The sequence below is a fragment of the Aotus nancymaae genome, unplaced genomic scaffold (genome assembly GCF_030222135.1).
Source record: "Aotus nancymaae isolate 86718 unplaced genomic scaffold, 86718_ANA_hifiasm-v0.15.2.pri h1tg000108l, whole genome shotgun sequence".
Taxonomy (NCBI): Eukaryota; Metazoa; Chordata; class Mammalia; order Primates; family Aotidae; genus Aotus; species Aotus nancymaae.
The window spans coordinates 39,329,202-39,348,132 of NW_026988523.1; the positions used below are offsets into that span (position 1 = coordinate 39,329,202).

The 18,931-nt window shown below is 40.9% G+C and overlaps 1 protein-coding gene across 1 annotated transcript in view; it reads right to left on the reverse strand.

The window, feature by feature from the left end:
* Positions 1–11,172: 11,172 nt before the first annotated feature.
* SLAMF1 (signaling lymphocytic activation molecule family member 1) overlaps positions 11,173–18,931 on the reverse strand; it is a 42,047-nt gene continuing 34,288 nt past the window's right edge. Inside the window, exons 6-7 of the mRNA XM_012449658.3 lie at positions 13,597–13,689; positions 11,173–11,874 (exon numbers count right to left, since the gene is read on the reverse strand). Coding sequence (XP_012305081.2) covers positions 11,824–11,874; positions 13,597–13,689 — 144 coding nt within the window. The 3' untranslated portion in view covers positions 11,173–11,823. The remainder of the gene's footprint in view (positions 11,875–13,596; positions 13,690–18,931) is intronic.

Below are 18,931 nucleotides of genomic sequence, written 5' to 3' on the forward strand. Positions count from 1 at the left end.
TAGGAAAAAAAAAAAAACTATATGGACCCTGTGTCACATAATACCCAACTGTCCTTCTCTTTGAAGAGACACCAGCTTAGGCACGTATTGGAGACTATCTCTTCCGGGTTTGCAACCCAATATCACTAATAATGCTCTCCTTCCTACTATTTATCCATCCTGATGGTCTGTTGGACAACACAGTTCTCAGAAATAATGTTTCTGTCAGCCCCTCGAAGGTGTCAGACTTTCAGTCTCTCGCTCCCAGGAGCCTGTCCTTCCTAGATCTAGACAGGATGGGGCAAAGAAAGCCTGGCTGTTTATTTCACGAATGCAGATTTTTTCTACAGATGCAAATCTCCTCCACTAAAAGCAGCTTTGCAGGGCTATTCCCATCTTCAGGTCATCTGAACAGCCATCTTGAAATAATTAAAAAAAGCATATTTGGGAGTGAAATGTTTTTTGGTTTCCTTTAGTGATCACAAGTTGCATAGAAATGACAGTTATTTTCAGATATTTGAAAAATTATTATGCAGAAGAGGAATTAGGTTATTCAGAGAAAACCACTAGGAGAAAGTAGGCAAGTTCCAAGAGGAAGGATTTTAATGTACAACTTGCCACCTGGACCTCTTTAACAATGGAACCTGAGAAACTGTTGGGAGAGAGAAGTTCAGGAAGACATGGAGGATGTTTGGCAAGGGAATTTGGCCAGAGAAGATGTTGGGTCTTCAGGGAGGGAGCAACGAATGATACTTCCTCTACTCCTGATTTGGAATCAATTTTGAAATAGACAGAAGATTCATACAGATGGAGAAAAAGTGTCAGCTCTATTACTGATAAAGCTGGTTGGCAAATGTGGCTTTAGGTAAGTTAATGCATGACTCACACTCAGGACCACACTTGGCACTTAGAAAGCACTTGATAAATGTTGACTATCACTATTATTACCATCAGGAGGAAGTGGGGGATGTAGGAAAAGGAGAAGAAGGAAGAGGCCACAAGTGGGCAAATCCTCCCTATGTGAGTAGAGTCTGCCATTGTGAACAGGTATGAAAAGACAAGAATATGTGCTTCCTATAGACAAGCTGGTTTCAAGAAAGACAGCTGAGAATGGGCTGCATGGAGGTTGCTCAGTTATCTTCCCGAACTCACAAAACAGTTTATGCACTTCTCCCCACTGAGGTGGAGTAAATGAAGAGTGAGGAAGAGGCCAGGCCAGGAATGTCACTCAAGCTGAAGTGCCTCCACTTGAAAAGGATGTCTACATTGAGGTGGGGGTTAGTTATAGAAAACTCTGATTCCTACCATTTATTTAAGTGTTTGAGGCTGTGTTTTCTTCCCCTCCCTTCCTTCCCTCCCTTCTTTCTTTCTCTCTTCCTCTTTCCATGGTCTATATATACCACATTTTCTTTATCCACTCATAGATTGATGGGCATTTGGGTGGGTTCCATATTTTTGCAACTGTGAATTGTGTGTCTATGAACATGCGTGTGCAAGTGTCTTTTTCATATGACTTCTTTTCCTCTGGGTAGATACCTAGTAGTGGGATTGCTAGATTAAATGGTAGATCTACTTTTAGTTATTTAAGGAACATCCATACTGTTTTACATAGTGGTTGTACTAGTTTACATTCCCATCAGCAATGTAAAAGTGTTTCCTTTTTACCACATCTACAGTAACATCTATTATTTTTTCATTTATTAATTTTGACCACTCTTGAAGGTGTAAGGTGGTATTACATTGTCATCTTGATTTGCATTTCTCTGATTATTAGTGATGTTGAGCATTTTTTCATATTTGTTGGCCATTTGTATATCTTCTTTTGAGAATTATCTATTCATGTCCTTAGCCCACTTTTGGGTAAGATTATTATTATTATTGCTTATTTGTTTGAGTTTCTTGTAGATTCCTTGAGGTGTGACATTAGTCCTTTGTCAGATGCACAGTTTTTGAAGATTTTCTCCCACTCTGTGGGTTGTCTGCTTGCTCTGCTAATTATTTATTTTGCTGTGAAGAAGGTTTTTAGTTTAATTAAGTCCTGTTTATTTCTTTTTATTGCACTTGCTTTTGGGTTCATGGTCATGAAGTCTTTGCTTAAGCCAATGTCTAGAAGGGTTTTTGCGGCGTTATCTTCTAGAATTTTTATGGCTTCAGGTCTTAGATTTAGGTCTTTGATCCATTTTTGGGTCTTTGATCCATCTTTACTTGATTTTTGTATAAGGTGAAAGATGAGGATCCAGTTTCATTCTTCTACATATGGCTTGCCAATTATCCCAGCACCATTTGTTGCATAGGATGTCCTTTCCCCACTTTATGTTTTTGTTTGTCAATTATCAGTTTATTGTAAGTATTTGGCTTTATTTCTGGGTTCTCTGTTCTGCTTCATTGGTCTATTGCCCATTTTTACACCATTACCATGCTGTTTTGGTGACTGTAAACTTGTAGTATAGTTTAAAGTCAGGTAATATGATGCCTCCAGATTTGTTCTTTTTCTTAGTGTTGCTTTGGCTATGCAGGCTGTTTTTTGGTTCCATATTGATTTTAGGATTGTATTCTCTAATACAATCTCTAACACAGATTGTTCTGTGAAGAATGATGATAGTATTTTCATGGGAATTGTATTGAATTTGTAGATTGCTTTTGGCAGTATGGTCATTTTCACAGCATTGATTCTACCCATTCATGAGCATTGGATGTATTTCCATTTGTTAGTATTGTTTATGATTTCTTTCAGCAGTGTTTTTACTTTTCCTTGTAGAGCTCTTTCACCTCCTTGGTTAGGTATATTTCTAAGTATTTTAATTTTTTTATAGCTATTGTAAAAGGGGTGGAATTCTTGATTTGATTCTCAGCTCCATCACCATTGGTGTATAGCAGTGCTATTGGTTTGTGTATATTGATTTTGTGTCCTGAAACTTTACTGAATTCATTTATCACATCTAGGAGTTCTTTGGATGGGTAGAGTTTAATACTTTCTACAATCATACCATTGGTGAACAGTGACAGTTGGACTTCCTTTCTACCAATTTCAATGTCCTTAATTTATTTCCCCTGTCTGATTACTTGGCTTGGACTTCCAGTACTAGGTTGACTAGAAGTGGTGAAAGTGGGCATCCTTGCCTTCTTCCAGTTCTCAGGGGGGAATGCTTTCAACTTTTCACTGTTTCGTATAATGTTGACTGTGGGTTTGTCATAGATGGCTTTTATTACCTTAAGTTATGTCCTGCCTATGCTGATTTCACTGAGGGTTTTAATCATGAAAAGATGCTGGATTTTGTCAAATGCTTTCTCTGGCCAATTGAGAAGATCATATGATTTTTATTTTTAACTCTGTTTATGTGGTATATCACATTTATTGACTTGTGTATGTTAAATCATCCCTGCATCCCTGGTATAAAACCCACTTGATCATGGTGGATTATCTTTCTGATATGCTGTCAAATTCAGTTAGCTAGTATTTTGTTGAGGATTTTTGCATCTATGTTCATCAGGGATATTAGTCTGTAGTTTTCTTTCTTTGTGTTATGTCCTTTCCTGGTTTTGGTATTAGGGTGATACTACCTTCATAGAATTGTTTAGGAAGGATTCCCTCTTTCTCTATCTTTTGGAATACTTTTTATAAGATTGGTACCAATTCTTTGATTCCTGATAAAATTCAACTGTGACTCCATCTGGTCCTGGACTTTTTTGTTGTTGGCAATTTTTAAATTACCATTTTTATCTTGCTGCTTGTTATTGGTCTGTTCAAAGTTTCTATTTCTTCCTGGCTTAATCTAGGAGGGTTGTATATTTTCAGGAATTTATCCATCTCCTCTCAGTTTTCTAGTTTGTGCACATAAAGTTGTTCATAATAGCCTCGAATGATCTTTTCTATTTCTGTGGTATTGGTTAAAATATCTCCCATTTTGTTTCTAATTGAGCTTATTTGGATCTTCTCTCTTCTTGGTTAATCTCACTAATGGTCTATCCATTTTCTTTCTCTTTTCAAAGAACAAGGTTTTTGTTTCATTTATCTTTGGGTTCTGTTTTTTGTTTGTTTTCATTTCATTTAGTTCTTCTCTCATCTTGGTTGTTTCTTTTCTTTTGCTGGGTTTGTGTTTGGTTTGTTCTTGTTTCTCTATTTCCTTGAGATGTGACCTTAGATTGTCTATTTGTGCTCTTTCAGACTTTTTGATGTAGGCATTTCATGCTATGAACTTTTCTCTTAGCAGTGCTTTTATTATATTCCAGAAGTTTTGATAGGTTGTGTCACTATTATCACTCATTTCAAAGAATTTTTAAATTTCTATCTTGATTCCATTGCTGATGCAAAGATAATTCAGAAGTGGATTATTTAATTTCCATATATTTGCATAGTTTTGAGAGTTCCTTTTGGAGTTGATTTCCAATTTTATCCCACTGTGGTCTGAAAGAGTACTTGTTATAATTTTGATTTTTTAAAATTTATTGAGACTTGTTTTATGGCCTATCATATGGTCTATCTTGGCAACGGTTCCATGTTCTGATGAGTAGAATGTATATTAGTTGTTTGGTAAAATGTTCTATAAATAGCTATTAAGCCCATTTGTTCTAGGGTATAGTTTATCTGTTTATTTTCTGTCTTGAATCTTTCTAGTTCTGTCAGTGGAGTATTGAAGTCCCCTACTATTGTTGTGTTCCTGTCAATCTCATTTCTTACATCTACTGGTGATTGTTTTATAAATTTGGGAACTCCAGAGTTAGATGCATATCTATTTAGGATTGTAATATTTTTCTGATGGACTAGTCCTTTTATTGTTATATAATGTCCCTCTTTGTCTTTTTGGACTATTCTTGCTTTAAAGTCTGTTTTGTCTGATATAAGAATAGTTACTCCTGCTCAATTTTGGTGTCCATTTGCATGCAATATAGTTTTCCACCCCTTTACCTTAAGTTTATGTTAGTCCTTATGTGTTAGACAAGTCTCTTGAAGACAGCAGATACTTGGTTGGTGAATTCTTATTCATTCTGCCTTTCTGGATCTTGTAAGTGGAGCATTTAGGCCACTTACATTTAATGTTAGTACTGAGAAATGAGGTACTATTTTACTCATTGTGCTAGTTGTTGCCTGAATATCTTGGGGTTCTTTTAAATTGTGTTATTGTTTCATAGGTCCTGTGAGCGTTATGTTTTAAGGAGGTTCTATTTTGGTGTATTTTGGGGTTTTGTTCCAAGATTGAAAACTCTTTTTAGCAGTCCTTGTAGTGCTTTCTTTGTAGTGGCAAATTCTCTTGGTAGTAATGAATTCAGCATTTGCTTATCTGAAAAAGACTTTATCTTTCCTTCCTTTATGAAGCTTAGTTTTGCTGGATACAAAATTCTTGGTTGGTAATTATTTCATTTAAGGGTGCTAAAGTAAGGATAATTACTTCATTTAAGCAGGCTATAGATAGGAGCCCAATCCCTTCTAACTCTTAGGGTTTCTGCTGAGGAATCTGCTGTTAATCTTATAGGTTTTCCTTTATAGGTTACCTGATGCTTTTGCCTCACAGCTCTTAAGATTCTCTCCTTCATCTTGACTTTAGATAACCTGATGAGTATGTGCTTAGATAATTATCTTTTTACAATGAATTTCCTGAGTGTTCTTTGAGCTTCTTGTATTTGGATGTCTAGATCTCTAGCAAAGTCAGGGAAGTTTTCCTCAATTATTCCCTCAAATAAGTTTTCCAAACTTTAGATTTCTCTTCTTCCTCAGGAACACAAATTTATTCTTAGGTTTGGTCATTTAACATAATTCCAAATTGGTTGGAGGCTTTGTTCATTAAAAAAATTTTTCTTTGTCTGTGTTGGATTGGTTGAATTCAATAGCATTGTCTTTGAGCTCTGAAATTCTTTCTTCCATTTGTTCAATTCTATTGTTAAAACTTTTCAGTGTATTTTGCATTTCTCTAAGTGTGTCTTTTATTTCCAGAAGTTATTTTTTAATGTATAATATCTATTTCTTTACAGTATTTTTGTCCATATCTTGTATTATTTTAAAATTTTCTTTAAGTTGGTTTTCACCTTTCTCTGGTGCCTACTTGAGAAGCTTAATAATCGACCTTCTGAACTGTTTTCCTGGCAATTCAGAGATTTCTTCTTGGTTTGGATCCATTACTGGTGAGCTAGTGTGATCTTTTGGGGGTGTTATAGAACCTTGTTTTATTATATTGCCAGAATTGTTTTTCTGGTTCTCATTTGGGTCAGTTGTTAGAGGAAAGGTCTGGGACTCAAGGGCTGCTGTTCAGATTCTTTTGTCCTATGGGTAATCCCTTAATGTGGTGCTCTCCCCTTTCCTCTAGAGATGGGGCATCCTGAGAGCTGAACTGCACTGATTGTTACTGTTCTTCTTGGTCTAGTCACCCAGGGAAGCTATCAGGCTCCAGGTTGGTACTGGAGAGTGTTTGCAAAGAGTCCCAAAAGTGTTGGAATCTATCTTCAGGTTTTTCAGCCATGGATACCAGCACCTACTCCAGTGGAGGTAGCAGGGGAGTGAAGTGAATGCTGTGAGAGTCTTTGGTTGTAGTTTTGTTTAGTGCATGGGTTTTCTCAAATGCTGGTTATGCTAACTTGTCACGTGGACAGACTCAGGACCTCTGGTTAGCCAGGATGCTTACAAGTGGTGAAATTGCTGTTGTTTTCTCCTTCCTTGGGGCAGGGCTGTTTTGTTATGAGTTGCTGTAATGCCCTGACTTGACTGGCCTCCATCTAGGAGCTGGTGATTTCAAGAAAGCATTGGCTGCAGCACTATAGGGGAAATACAAGCTTGTCCTAAAGCCACCTGTATAAGTATTTGTATTTCTCAGGTGATGGGCAGGGCCATAGGGCTCCCACAAGATTATGTCTTTTGTCTTCAGCTACCAGGGTGGGCAGAGATAGATCATCAGGTGGGCCAGAGTCTGAGCTCAAGGATGTCTGAGCTCAGACTATCCCTGGGCAGGGGTTGGTTGTGGCAACTGTGGGGCATGGGGGTGTGGTCCTCAGGCCAATGGAGTTATGTTCCCAGGGGGATTATGGCTGCTTCTGCTGCTTTGTGCAGATAGCCAGGGAAGTGTGGGAAAGCCAGCAGTGACAGGCCTCACCCCACTCCTACACAGCCAGCAAGGCCAGTCTCACTCTTGCTAGACTCCCCCAATAGCCAACAGAGCCAAATTTATAGCCAGGCCTCTGGCATGCAGGTCTGGGATCTTGCCCTGGGCTACTAGCCTTTCTGCTGAGAAGGCAAGCAGGCCTTTCAGGCCTCATCCCTCCCTGCCTGCTGTGGCTTCTGTGATAGTATCTGCACTTTCGATTCATCCCCACAGATTTTGGCCAGGACAATTCATACTCAGTCAAAATTATTACAAAGTTCAGCTGGAAGTTTCCTTCTCCCTGTGGCCCTTCCGCAATTCCACTGGCAGCCCTCCCCAAGGAACCCTGTGAGATTAAAGTCAGAAATGACTTCCCTGGACTTTCCAGGGGACCAGGAGTGCCTGCAGGGCTCTTCCCACTGCTTCTTCTACTATTATATTTTGCTTGGCTCTCTCAATTCATTTCAGCTCTAGGTAAAGTTAAATCCTTCTCCCTTGATCTGGACTTTCAGGTTTCCCCAGTGAGGATGTGTGTTCGGAGGTAGACTTTCCCCCCTCACACTTTAGGCACTCACATTTTTTCAGCTATCTCACAGAGTTTGGAGTGGCAACCCACTTCTTTCAAGGAGTCTGTAAATTCTTTCAGCTTTCTTAGTATGTTCTTGCAGTGGTTCTTGGAGCAAAAGTTCATGATGTGGGTCTCCAAACATGTTCGTCTGAGTGAGAGCTGCAAGATAGTCCTGCCTCCTAGCTGCCATTCCCACCATCCCCACACACCAGGGTAATTATCAACATCATCATCTTTTATTTTCCAATGGCTCTCAGTAGAGCACATAGTGATCTACCTATCATAATATTTCAATGCCTGTGTTCTTTGTATCTCCTGCTGGATGATGACAAGCTCACACACTTAGTGGGAACTTAATAACTATTTGTTGAATGAGTGAAGCATTGAGTAGAACTAGAAGTCTTCTGTGAAATAAACTTAGTACAGTTAACCTTGTAGAACCTGTCATCAGTCCACATTGACCTCCTTATCTCCTTTCAGCCTATAAGAGCTGAAAACCAGCTGCACTTTCAGCCAGTCTGTGACAGCCCACATCCTGTAGATACAAGGGAGTGGCAGGGATGCTGAGGTTTGGTGGATTGTGTTGCTATATCACCCTCTTGTGGCTGGTGTGTGGAACTCATTACAAAATTCTTTGCGTGGTATAATCTGTAAGGTGGTAGTTCTATAGATCTCAGCCCAGATCTCATTTTGGTTTCAGGTTAGATTTGGGCATCAGTATTTTTAAAAGTTACCCAGGTAATCCTAACAGTTAGGTAACCTTGGGTGTTATTGGCAGATTTGGGCCATGCTTAAGTGACCAGGTGGCCACCTTTGGTAGATCTACTTCTTGGTATATAGAAATGTATTTAGTCTTCTCAAAGCTCACCAGGGGGCCAGCATATCCCCAAATCAGTGGTTCTCAACTGGGGGAGATTTCGCCAAGCAGGGGACATTCGGTGTTTGGAGATACTTGATTGTCACAATCAAGGACAGGGCATGTGCTATGGCATCCAGTGGGCAGAGGCCAGGGGTGCTGTTAAACACCCTGCAGTGCACAGGACAGTCCCACAAGAAAAATTTATCCAACTCCAAATGTCAATAGTGCCGCAGTTGAGAAGCCCTGCTCTAGATTTTCACAGGGGGAATTTGGCGGACTTCAGGGAAGGGAGTTACTCTGGAAGTGACAAAAATTAAACAATCCTTTCAACACAGGTCTCCACGTGGAGGGTGCTTCCTGACCTTTGGTGAAGGGGATGCCAAGCTAACCCTTGTCCATCCCCAGGAAAGGGACAACCTCACATCCTATCTGATCAAGTCTGCCTCCTTCAGCATTTCATAACCATGACATGGAGACACAAGGCCAGCAAACATGTCATGCCATACTACTGTGTTATAAATCCTTTAGGAAACACAAGACGAAAGTGCAATTTCCTTGATGGACTGGCTGTAATTTATTTATTTCCAGAAAGTAGAACCATAAACTTCAGAAGAAGAATCAATTCACAGTAGCTTCTCAGCCAGCACATACCACCCCCTGTAACAATCACATCCCCGCTGTGTGACTGGAGGAAGCATCCTGAAGAGCCTGGGGCTGTGCCCAGTTGTATTTCAGAACATCAGTCCCTTCAAACCGAGAATGGGTGTGTTCCTCCTGACTTCTCTAGAATTCAGACATGCTTGGTCAAAAGAAAACAGCGTTAGAGGGGAAACACGGGGAAAACAGACTGAAATTTCAATTTTATTATTTTAAGCCTGAGGAAAAGGCAAGCTCCTACTTGCCACTCACCACTCTCACAGTGCCATTTGGGGCAACGAGAGAGTGGTGAGTGTGTCACCAAAAGGGGTTGTTTTCCCACTCTGTAACCATGGTCTAGGGGTGTGAGGCATAATGCCAGTGCTGTCAGGTGGGTGCCCTAATGACTCCTTTACCAGTGAGGTCTTGATGGACTGGCTGTAATTTATTTATTTCCAAAAATTAGAAACATAAACTTCAGAAGAAGAATCAATTCACAGTAGCTTCTCAGCCAGCACACACCACTCCCTGTGGAGGGTGGTTCTTGAGGTCTTGAGCCCAGGGGTTCAGGAAACTTAGAAGTGATAGCCTCTTCTTTACCCTCGGTTTCTGCCTTTCCATCAGGTAGAATTCAGCTACTGGAAAAACCCAAATGTTGGGAGCTGAGCTTCTAGAGCAATCTGAGTTGTAGTAGAGGAATGAGTGTTCACAACCCCGGGGTTTACAAATCTTCATCAGTAGCGCCACAGTCTTGAGCGTAGACAGTGAATGAGGCTAAGGTTATACAAGGGTGGCGTAGTGGATAATTGTGAACCTTTTTTGTCTGCCTGCCACCTGAATCCCACTTCTATTATTTCTAAATTCCCTAACTCATAAGAAGTGAAAGTGGAAAATGCCAGATATTCAATTCCCAACCTCCCTTGGAGATAGGACATGGACATGTGACCTAGGATTGGCCAATCAATCCCAGATTTTGAATTATAAGCTAGAGATGAAAAGGTAAAGAAGGGATCCTGGAGAATTCATTTTCATGGCAGACAGTGCAGCAGTAACAGTAATATCAAGTTTCCAAGTCCAGCAGAGATAGTGAGGCAGTGGCAGAGTCTGTGCCTAGTGCTGGGGATGGTGGCTGTCCAAGGACGGGATCGCCATCCCTGGGCTTGTTTTGTAATTCTGGCTGTGGACCCAGCCAGAGCCTAGTCTCCTCTTTTCCTCCTCATTTTCAAAGCATGGTTTTACAGAACCTTCTAGCACTTACTGGACACAGTCAGCATCTTCTCAATAGGTTCCTTTTCTACATAAAAAAGCCAAAGCCAGTTTCTGTTGATTACAACTAAGAACTCTATTACAGAAGCTGGTACCAGAAAATGAGTTACGCTAAGCAACGGGCTTACAATGTGAATGGACCGCATAGAGGAGATGAGATACAAGGCAGTAGGACCTGAGTTTTGAGCTGGGAAGTTGGTGCCCCTTATTATGCAATGATATGATAGTGGCTATTTCTTACAGTACTCACCAAGTTTATATAAAAAACAATAAAAAAAGGAAGGGCTTAAGTTGAAGACAGCCTGTCCAAAAACAGAGAATAAGAAGAAAATAGAACTTCAATAAAAGAGGCTCTTTCTGCTTGTAGCCTGCAAAATAAGTTATTGAGCATTCAATGATTTGAAGCTCTTAGACCAAAATAACTTAATTTTCTACTAGAAGATACATTTCATGTGAGGAGAGGTATGCAGGGAGTAGAAAGCGCCTAAGAAAGACCTTGACCTCCAACACCCCTTGAAGCCCTAGATATAAAATAAGTTCAGAATCTGGTCTTAGAGAGTCTTAGCTGAGGCTCCAGGTTTGTGGTTCAAGGGAATAAACAGAGAACTGGGATTTAAATGTCATTTTGAGAAGTGAAAAATCACCCTGAAACAAGTTCCTCTGAATATTCCAAGCTCCTTTGTAACAGCACCACCAAACATTTGCGACTTTTTTCCTTAAAACTGATTACCATTTGCACAGAACTGTACTTTTAAGGCTCTTACATGGCTTCCAGTCCACTGTTCAAAACTCAGAGATCTCAAACATCATTTTTTCTGTTTATTGACTCTTTAGCTTCTGGATTTCGCAAATAAAATAATGATATTCTTAGCTTCTTTTATACAATAATATCAGAGTGTTTATACATATAATAAGAAATTCACCCTTCATCCTCTATTCACTCTTTATCCTGAGAGAGAAACTGAGGCACAGAGGCTTGATCAGGTGTGCAAGTGATCATGATCAGCTCCCAGAACAAAGTAAAGACAGCCAAAATGTAAACTTTTCCAGACTTTGTGACTGGTGGTCCACTGTCTGAGATGGGTGCCCAGATGGCTTTCAGTCTTTGGTTTTTATTATCCAATTCCAGCCAAGAGCAAGATGCGCAAAGTCTGAACTCACATCACTACCCATTTCACCTGCCACAACACAAGGATGCAAAGCTGTCATCAAGTACTTCTCTGTTCTGCACCTGCAGCCACTGCAGAGCAAGCTAAATTCCTGGGAAGCCTCACTTCCTTGTTCATTTCACAGATGCATGTGGAAGAATCATCACCAGGGAATTGATCCAAGAAGGGTACAGATGTGTGACGTGTCTGTCAGAGGAAACTTCGGCCCAGGGCCAAGTTCAGTGTTCATTTTGGTTTTTCCATTTTCCTTCAGAAAGTCCCTTTGTTGGGTCGTTGATGTCAGCTCTCTGGAAGTGTCACACTAGCATAGACTGTGATGGAATTTGTTTCCTGGGGACAAAGCAAAAGTCTGTGAGTGGAGGGACTGGATACTCACTTCACAGGATGCAAATGAAAACGGTGCTGCTGAGGAAAAGGAAAAAAGGAAAGGGTCAAAGCAATCGTGTTGCATGTTGACGTGTGCAGAGTCCGTCACAGACAGGGCCTTGCCGAGGCAGCACCTGGGTTCCCACACTGCTTCCCCACCTGCAACAAGGGCCACAGCTCCCTTCCAAGCATAAGCAGGCCATCACGGGGAGCATGATCTGAGGATTGGCACTCAGGGCTCTGTCTCCCTCTTTGCCCTCTCCCCTTCCATTCTCTTGTAAGGAAAACCATTTGTTTTGCTGTTAGGCAGGGTCACAATCTGGGGAAGCCAAGAGAGTTGTAAATTATTGAGTTTTTAAAAAGCCTAGTGGGACTCAAAGGGAGAGGAGAAAAGAGATATTGGCAGGAGAGAGGAAGGGAGGGGAGAAGAGGATTACGTGCAAAGATTTCTCACAGGGTAAGGAAAGTCCAAGAAACAAAGAGAAGAGAATGGGGAATTTAAGAGGTTTTGCCATAAAATGTTAACTATAGCATACTGCTTGTGTCCTTAAGTAAACGTCAGTAAAAATCTATATTATTTTGAAGCTTTTGAAGTCTGGTTTGTATTTTTACTTCCCTCTTGGCTATGACAATGTTCTGAGAACGGACCTCAAGTTGAAGATCTATTTTATCTTGAAATAGGACAACTGCCCAGGCATTTCTGGGTGTGTGTGCGGTAAGAGCATTGAAGAAGAAGGTGGATGCAGGCATTTGTGTGATCTTTGTGCCTCTGTAATCCTGGGCTCTCTTTTGAAAAAGCCCAAGTGGAGCAAAGATTTCAGCCCAGAATGTATTTCTGTTCATTCAGTAAAGGAAAGATTTTTGTCAGAAGTAAACTTAGTCCCTGCTGATCTTGCCATAGGGTAGAACAGGCAAGTCTCATTTTGAGCTGCACCTCATATTCTCTTCTAGGCTTTACACCTATGCAGAGATCCAACCCTAAATATTCTGATTTAATGGTGCCGGGCAGAGTCTAGGCATGAGAATTTTTACAAAGCTTCCCTGGTGATTCCGTTTTGTAGCTGGAGTTGAGATCTCCTGGACTTCAGCTGCTGTTCTTAATCTTGAGGGTGTATCAGAATTACCTGGGGTGTGGGTTTTTTTTTTAAATATGTAGGTCTCTGTCTACTCTCCATAGACATTTTCATTTAACAGAATCCTAGGTGGAAGGCCCCAGGAATCTTTATTTTTAACAAGTATGCTGGCTGGTTCTGATGTGGTCCTTGGACAACTCTCAGAGAAACACTGGCCAGTAGGGAGTGAGCAGTGGCCCCTGTGCGCAGGTGTTGGGGGTTTCATGGAAACTGGAAAGCCAAGGCCACAGAGACTCCTTGCTGCCTGCATGCTGTGGCCTACCTTCCCCAGTCCAGCACTCATCAATCTGTTTCATTTAATTTGTTTTTAAAGTTTTCTTTTTTTTTTAACTTTTATTTTAAGTTCAGGTGTACACGTGCAGGTTTGTTACATAGGTAAACCTGTGTCGTGGGGATTTGTTGTACACATTATTTTGTCACCCAAATATTAAGCCTAGTACCCATTAGCTGTTTTTCCTAATCCTCTCCCTCCTCCCACCTAAACAAATCCCCCTTCTTTTCTCCTCCTCCATGTATTCCCTCTCTACAGAGAGTAGGTAGAGAAATGCCTCACCTGGACAGACTCTGGGACAGGCTCTGTGGCAGCAACATAAATGGTGGTGCAAGGGTCCTGAGCTGGGAGGGAGTCAAGTTTCTTCTGAAGAGGCTACAAGAGAAGCAAATAATGCAGATTAGCTGAATAGAGAGAGCTAGTTCTCACCCAACTCTCTGATGGAGAAGCACAGATTCAAGAAGCCTTGAGGCAGAAAGTTCCTTCAAGTCATTTGGCCCAACGTCCTTCCCAGGTGTGAATTCTCCCCCAGATTCCCTGGAACTCAATTTCCCAGGCTTTGCTTGGACTCCCCAGGTGGCGTCTTGGAGCACGCAGCTTCCCAAGGCAGCCTCATCCATTGTTAATGCTTCCCAGATGTTTTAAATGTCTTCCTCACAAGAAACTGAAATTGGTGTGGCTCTTACAGAGGCAGCTGGAGGGGACAGAATAGTAACAGAATTTAGTCTGTCTCACTCATGTCACCGGCTACATACAGAGTTCTTGCATCCCACCCTGCCATTCCTATTCTTCCTCCTACTCACATATGTCTTCTCATTTGCCTCACAACCAGTCTATGTGCTAAATACTGTTGTTACTCACACTTCACCGACGACAAAGCTACAGCTTGGGAAGATCAAGTGTTTTTTTAACGTGTACATGCAAGAAGTGTCAAAGCCAGGAGTTCGCCACCTTAAGCTCTTTTAACTTAAAGTGCATGTCCTTTCTATCACTATTCTTCTTTGGTCACCTCAACTTATAGTGACCTATCCCATACCTAAATTCCTCAGGTATTTAAGGTCTAATTTACACATGATGGCATTCTATGCTATATTTAAAACATTCTGATATATTTATGTGTTGCTTCTCCAGTCTTTACATTCCTTGAGAAATAGCCTATATATTATTTTTGAATTCCCCACAGAACAGTGTTCAACACATAAAAATAAACCCTTCAGTTGATATTTGTTGATGTTACTTTGAAGGAATCAAAATCCACAATACCTGAACAAAGTCCTCAAAGTAAATTGAGACCACATTCCTGTAAGATGTGAATGCCGTCATTTATAATAGGGAAGTCATTAATTTAACACACTTAGGGGGCCACTGGTTATGGGATAATGCTGCTCTCCACTCTCCCTGGGTGTAGAGCCAGATTTGAAGCCACAGCAGATATGTTTTGATGAGAGAGAACTTGGAATCTTGTCATGTGATGGAAGGATTAAGGAATTAGGCAAGTTTATTGGAGGTAAAAGGGATGGGACATAATTTTTCTTTTCATGTATTTGATGAATTGCCATATAGAAGAGGAATTCTATTTGCCTGTAAAGTATCTCAAGTTTAAACCAAGATTGGGATTTGAGGGAAATATTTTGGTTCAGTATAATGCAGATCTTTCTAATAGTAAAAGATGAGCAAATGAGGGATTAATTGCCTTGGCAGGCAATGAGCTCCTACAGATAAGTGCTTGGGCACGGTCTAGACCAGTGCTGCTGCTGTTTACTATGCATATGAATTACTTGGGGATCTTGTTAAAGGGTTGATTCTATTTCAGAAGATCTGGGGAAGGGCCTGATTCTGCATTTCTAATAAAGTCCCAGGTGATTTTGACGCTGCTTGTTCACTAACTATATTTTAGTGAAAAGGAGCTAGGCAACACTTTGGAAGCAATGTTGTAGAAGATAATTCAAGCAGTAATTGGGTGGTTCAAACAGATGACTTTCAAGATCCCATATGATTCTTAAATACTACATTTTGAAGACATTTAGAATTTAAGAAAGAATTTCTTGCAATAATGAGATAGATTAAAAGGTTATGAAAACAGTTTTAACATTAAGAGACCTTTATCAACAGATGCAACCTCTGCTTGTCTTCCTGTTTGGGAGAACTTTAGCATGACCTGACCTAGAGGCAGAAGGAAGAAGGCAAATAACTTACATTTTTAACATTAATTCAAAAGTTGTATAAAGGAGAAAAATATGTAAAAGAAATCACCCATAGTCCTATTAAGACTGTGTGTATTTAAATGTTCACTTTGGGATTTTTATCCAGGCACAGGGAATTATTTTAAACATAATTATAATAAGTTAGTATATTTTTGTATCTTGTCATCTTCAGCTAGGACCACTGATTTGTACATCTTTAGGGAGCATAATTTACAAGCAACTCCAGGGGCATTATTTCCACATATTCTTTGTGAATGATGGCCCCTGGAATTAATTCTGCAAGGCAGTAGCTCAAATAAGTCCTGGAAGAGTTTCTAGCACACAGTAAACATCTGTGAAGTGATTTTCATTTATTATATTCTTTACAAGATTATTTTACAGTCATTACAAATAAGAACAAAGGCATTGCTAGTTTTTAAATAATTGTCTATATTATTACAGTCTTTATAATGACATAATAAAGCCATTGCAAATATGAACAAAAAATTGTGAGAATGTGGGTAAGTCTAAGCACATATTTTTATATATAAAACAATAATAATTGTGTCGCATGTGTTTAAAATATATATGAAATTCAAATAATGACAAAAAAAGTCACATAAATCAAGAGGTGAAATTATAGTGGACTTAAAGTATTATGCAGGAGGGAAGTAAACATTAGACTTTGGTAAGTCAAAAATGTGTTTTACAATTTCTAGGGTAGCCACTGAAGACAGAAAAAAGTTGTTCACTAACATGTAGAGGAGAAAATTGAATAATAAAATATAACTTTAAAAATTTCCACCAAAGAAACCCCAGTCTCAGATAGCTTTACTAGCAATTTCTACCAAATATTTAAGGGGAGAAATAAGACCAATCCTACCCAAACATTCCAGAGGATAACAAAAAGGAAATGTACCCTGTAGTGAGTTGAACTGTGGCCCCAAAAGATATGTCCACCCAGAATCTCAAAATGTGACTTTATTTAAATAAAGATCTTCACAGATGTCAAGGTAAGGATTTCAAAATGAGGCCACCTTGGATTAAGATAGGTCCTAAGTCTGATGATGAGTGTCCTTACAAGAGATGGAAAAGGAGAATACACAGAGAGGGAGGTCATGTGAAGATGAAGGCAAAAACTGCAGATACACAACTACAAGCCAACAAATGCCAGGGTGAGCTGGAGCCACCAGATGCTGGAAGAGGCAAAGAGGATTTTTCCCTAAAGCCTCCAGAGGGCGTGTGGCCCTGATGACCATGGCTCCTTGATTTTGGACTTCTAACCTCCAGAACTGTTACAGAATACATTTCTGTTGTTTTAAGCCACCAAGTTTCTAGTAATTTGCTATGGCAGCCCTGAGAAACTAATACGTACCCCAACTCATTATGTGAATTAGCATAAATCTTTATATCAAAACTCCACAGGTTGGGCATGACTACCCAGGTCTCTTCCAGTTCTTGAAGTCTGAATTCATAAGAGGAGAGTGGCCAACCTTACCGTGAGGTGGGTATTAGGTAGAGCAGCTTTGTGTCATTTTGGGATCAATCTGAGGCTTGTGATTAAAGAAGAGTCCAGGAAGAACTACGTTACTTATTTTTTTAAGGACATTTGAAATATTTCTATCTCAACTTGCATCCCAGTTAGATATAGTCACAATAATGCTACATAACCAGCCACTGCAAAATTCAGTGCCTTCAAAAAAAAAGAAAGGAAAAAAAATGGTGGTGGCTGGCAAGATGGCCAAATAGAACAGCTACGGTCTGCAGCTCCCAGCAAGATCAATGCAGAAGGCAAGTGATTTCTGCATTTCCAACTGAGGTACCTGGCTCATCTCATTGGGACTAGTTAGACAGTGGGGGCAGCCCACGGAGGACAAGCAGAAGTAGGGTGGGGTGTTGCCTCACCTGGGAAGCACAAGGGGGTTGGGGAACTCCCTCCCCTAGCCAAGGGAAGCTGTGAGGGACTGTGCCTTGAAGAATGGTTCACTTCAACCCAGATACTATGCTTTCCCACAGTCTTCACAACCCACAGACCAAGAGATTCCCTCAGGTGCCTACACCATGAGGGCCTTGGGTTTCAAGCATAAAACTAGGCAGCCATTTGGCCAGACACCAAGCTAGCTGCAGGAGTTTCTTTTCATACCCCAGTGGTGCCTGGAACACCAGCAAGACAGAACCATTCACTCCACTGGAAAGGGGGCTGAAGCCAGGGGGCCAAGTGGTCTAGTTCAGTGGATCCCACCTGCATGAAGCCCAGGAAAGTAAGAACCACTGGCTTGAAATTCTCTGCCAGCACAACAGTCTGAAGTCAACCTGGGATGCTCCAGCTTGGTGGAGAGAGGGCCGTCTGCCATTACTGAGGCTTGAGTAGGCGGTTTTCCCCTCACAGCATAAACAAAGTCACCAGGAAGTTCACACTGGGTGGAGCCCATCACAGTTCAGCAAAGCCACTGCAGCCAGACTGCCTCTCTAGATTCCTCCTCTTTGGGCAGGGGATCTCTGAAAGAAAGGCAGCAGCCCCCTTCAGGGACTTATATATCAAACTCCCATCTCACTGAGACAGAATACCTGGGGAATGGGTGACTGTGGGTGCAGCTTCAGCAGACTTAAACATTCCTGCTTGCCAGCTCTGAAGGGAGCAGTGAATCTCCCAGCACAGTGTTGGAGCTCAGCAAAGGGACAGACTGCCTCCTCAAGTGGGTCCCTGACCCCCGTGCCTCCTGACTGGGAGACACATCCCAGCAGGGGTCAACAGACACCTTATACAGGACAGCTCTGGCTGGCATCTGGCAGATCCCTTTGGTATGAAGCTTCCAGAGGAAAGAACAGGCAGAAATCTTTGCTGTTCTGCAGCCTCTGCTGGTGATGCTTAGGCAAACAGGATCTGGAGTGCACCTCCAGCAAAATTCAGCCAACCTGCAGCAGAGAGGCCTGACTGTTTGAAGGAAAACTAACAAACAGAAAAGAATAGCATCAACATCAACAAAAAGGACATCCACACCAAAACACCATCCGAAGGTCACCAACATCAAAGACCAAAGGTAGATAAATCCATGAAAATAAGAAAAAACCAGTGCAAAAAGGCTGAACATTCCAAAAACCAGATGTCTCTTCTCTTCCAAAAGATCATAACTCCTTGCCAGCAAGGGAACAAAACTGAATGGAGAATGAGTTTGATGAATTGACAGAAGTAGGCTTCAGAAAGTGGGTAATAACAAACTCCTCTGAGCTAAAAGAGCATGTTCTAACCCAATGCAAAAAAGCTAAGAACCTTGAAAAAAGGTTAGAGGAATTGCTAACTAGAATAACCAATTTAGAGAAGAACATAAATGACCTGATGGAGCTGAAAAACACAGCAGGAGAACATCATGAAACATACACAACTATCAATAGCTGAATCAACCAAGTGGAGGAAAGGATATCAGAGACTGAAG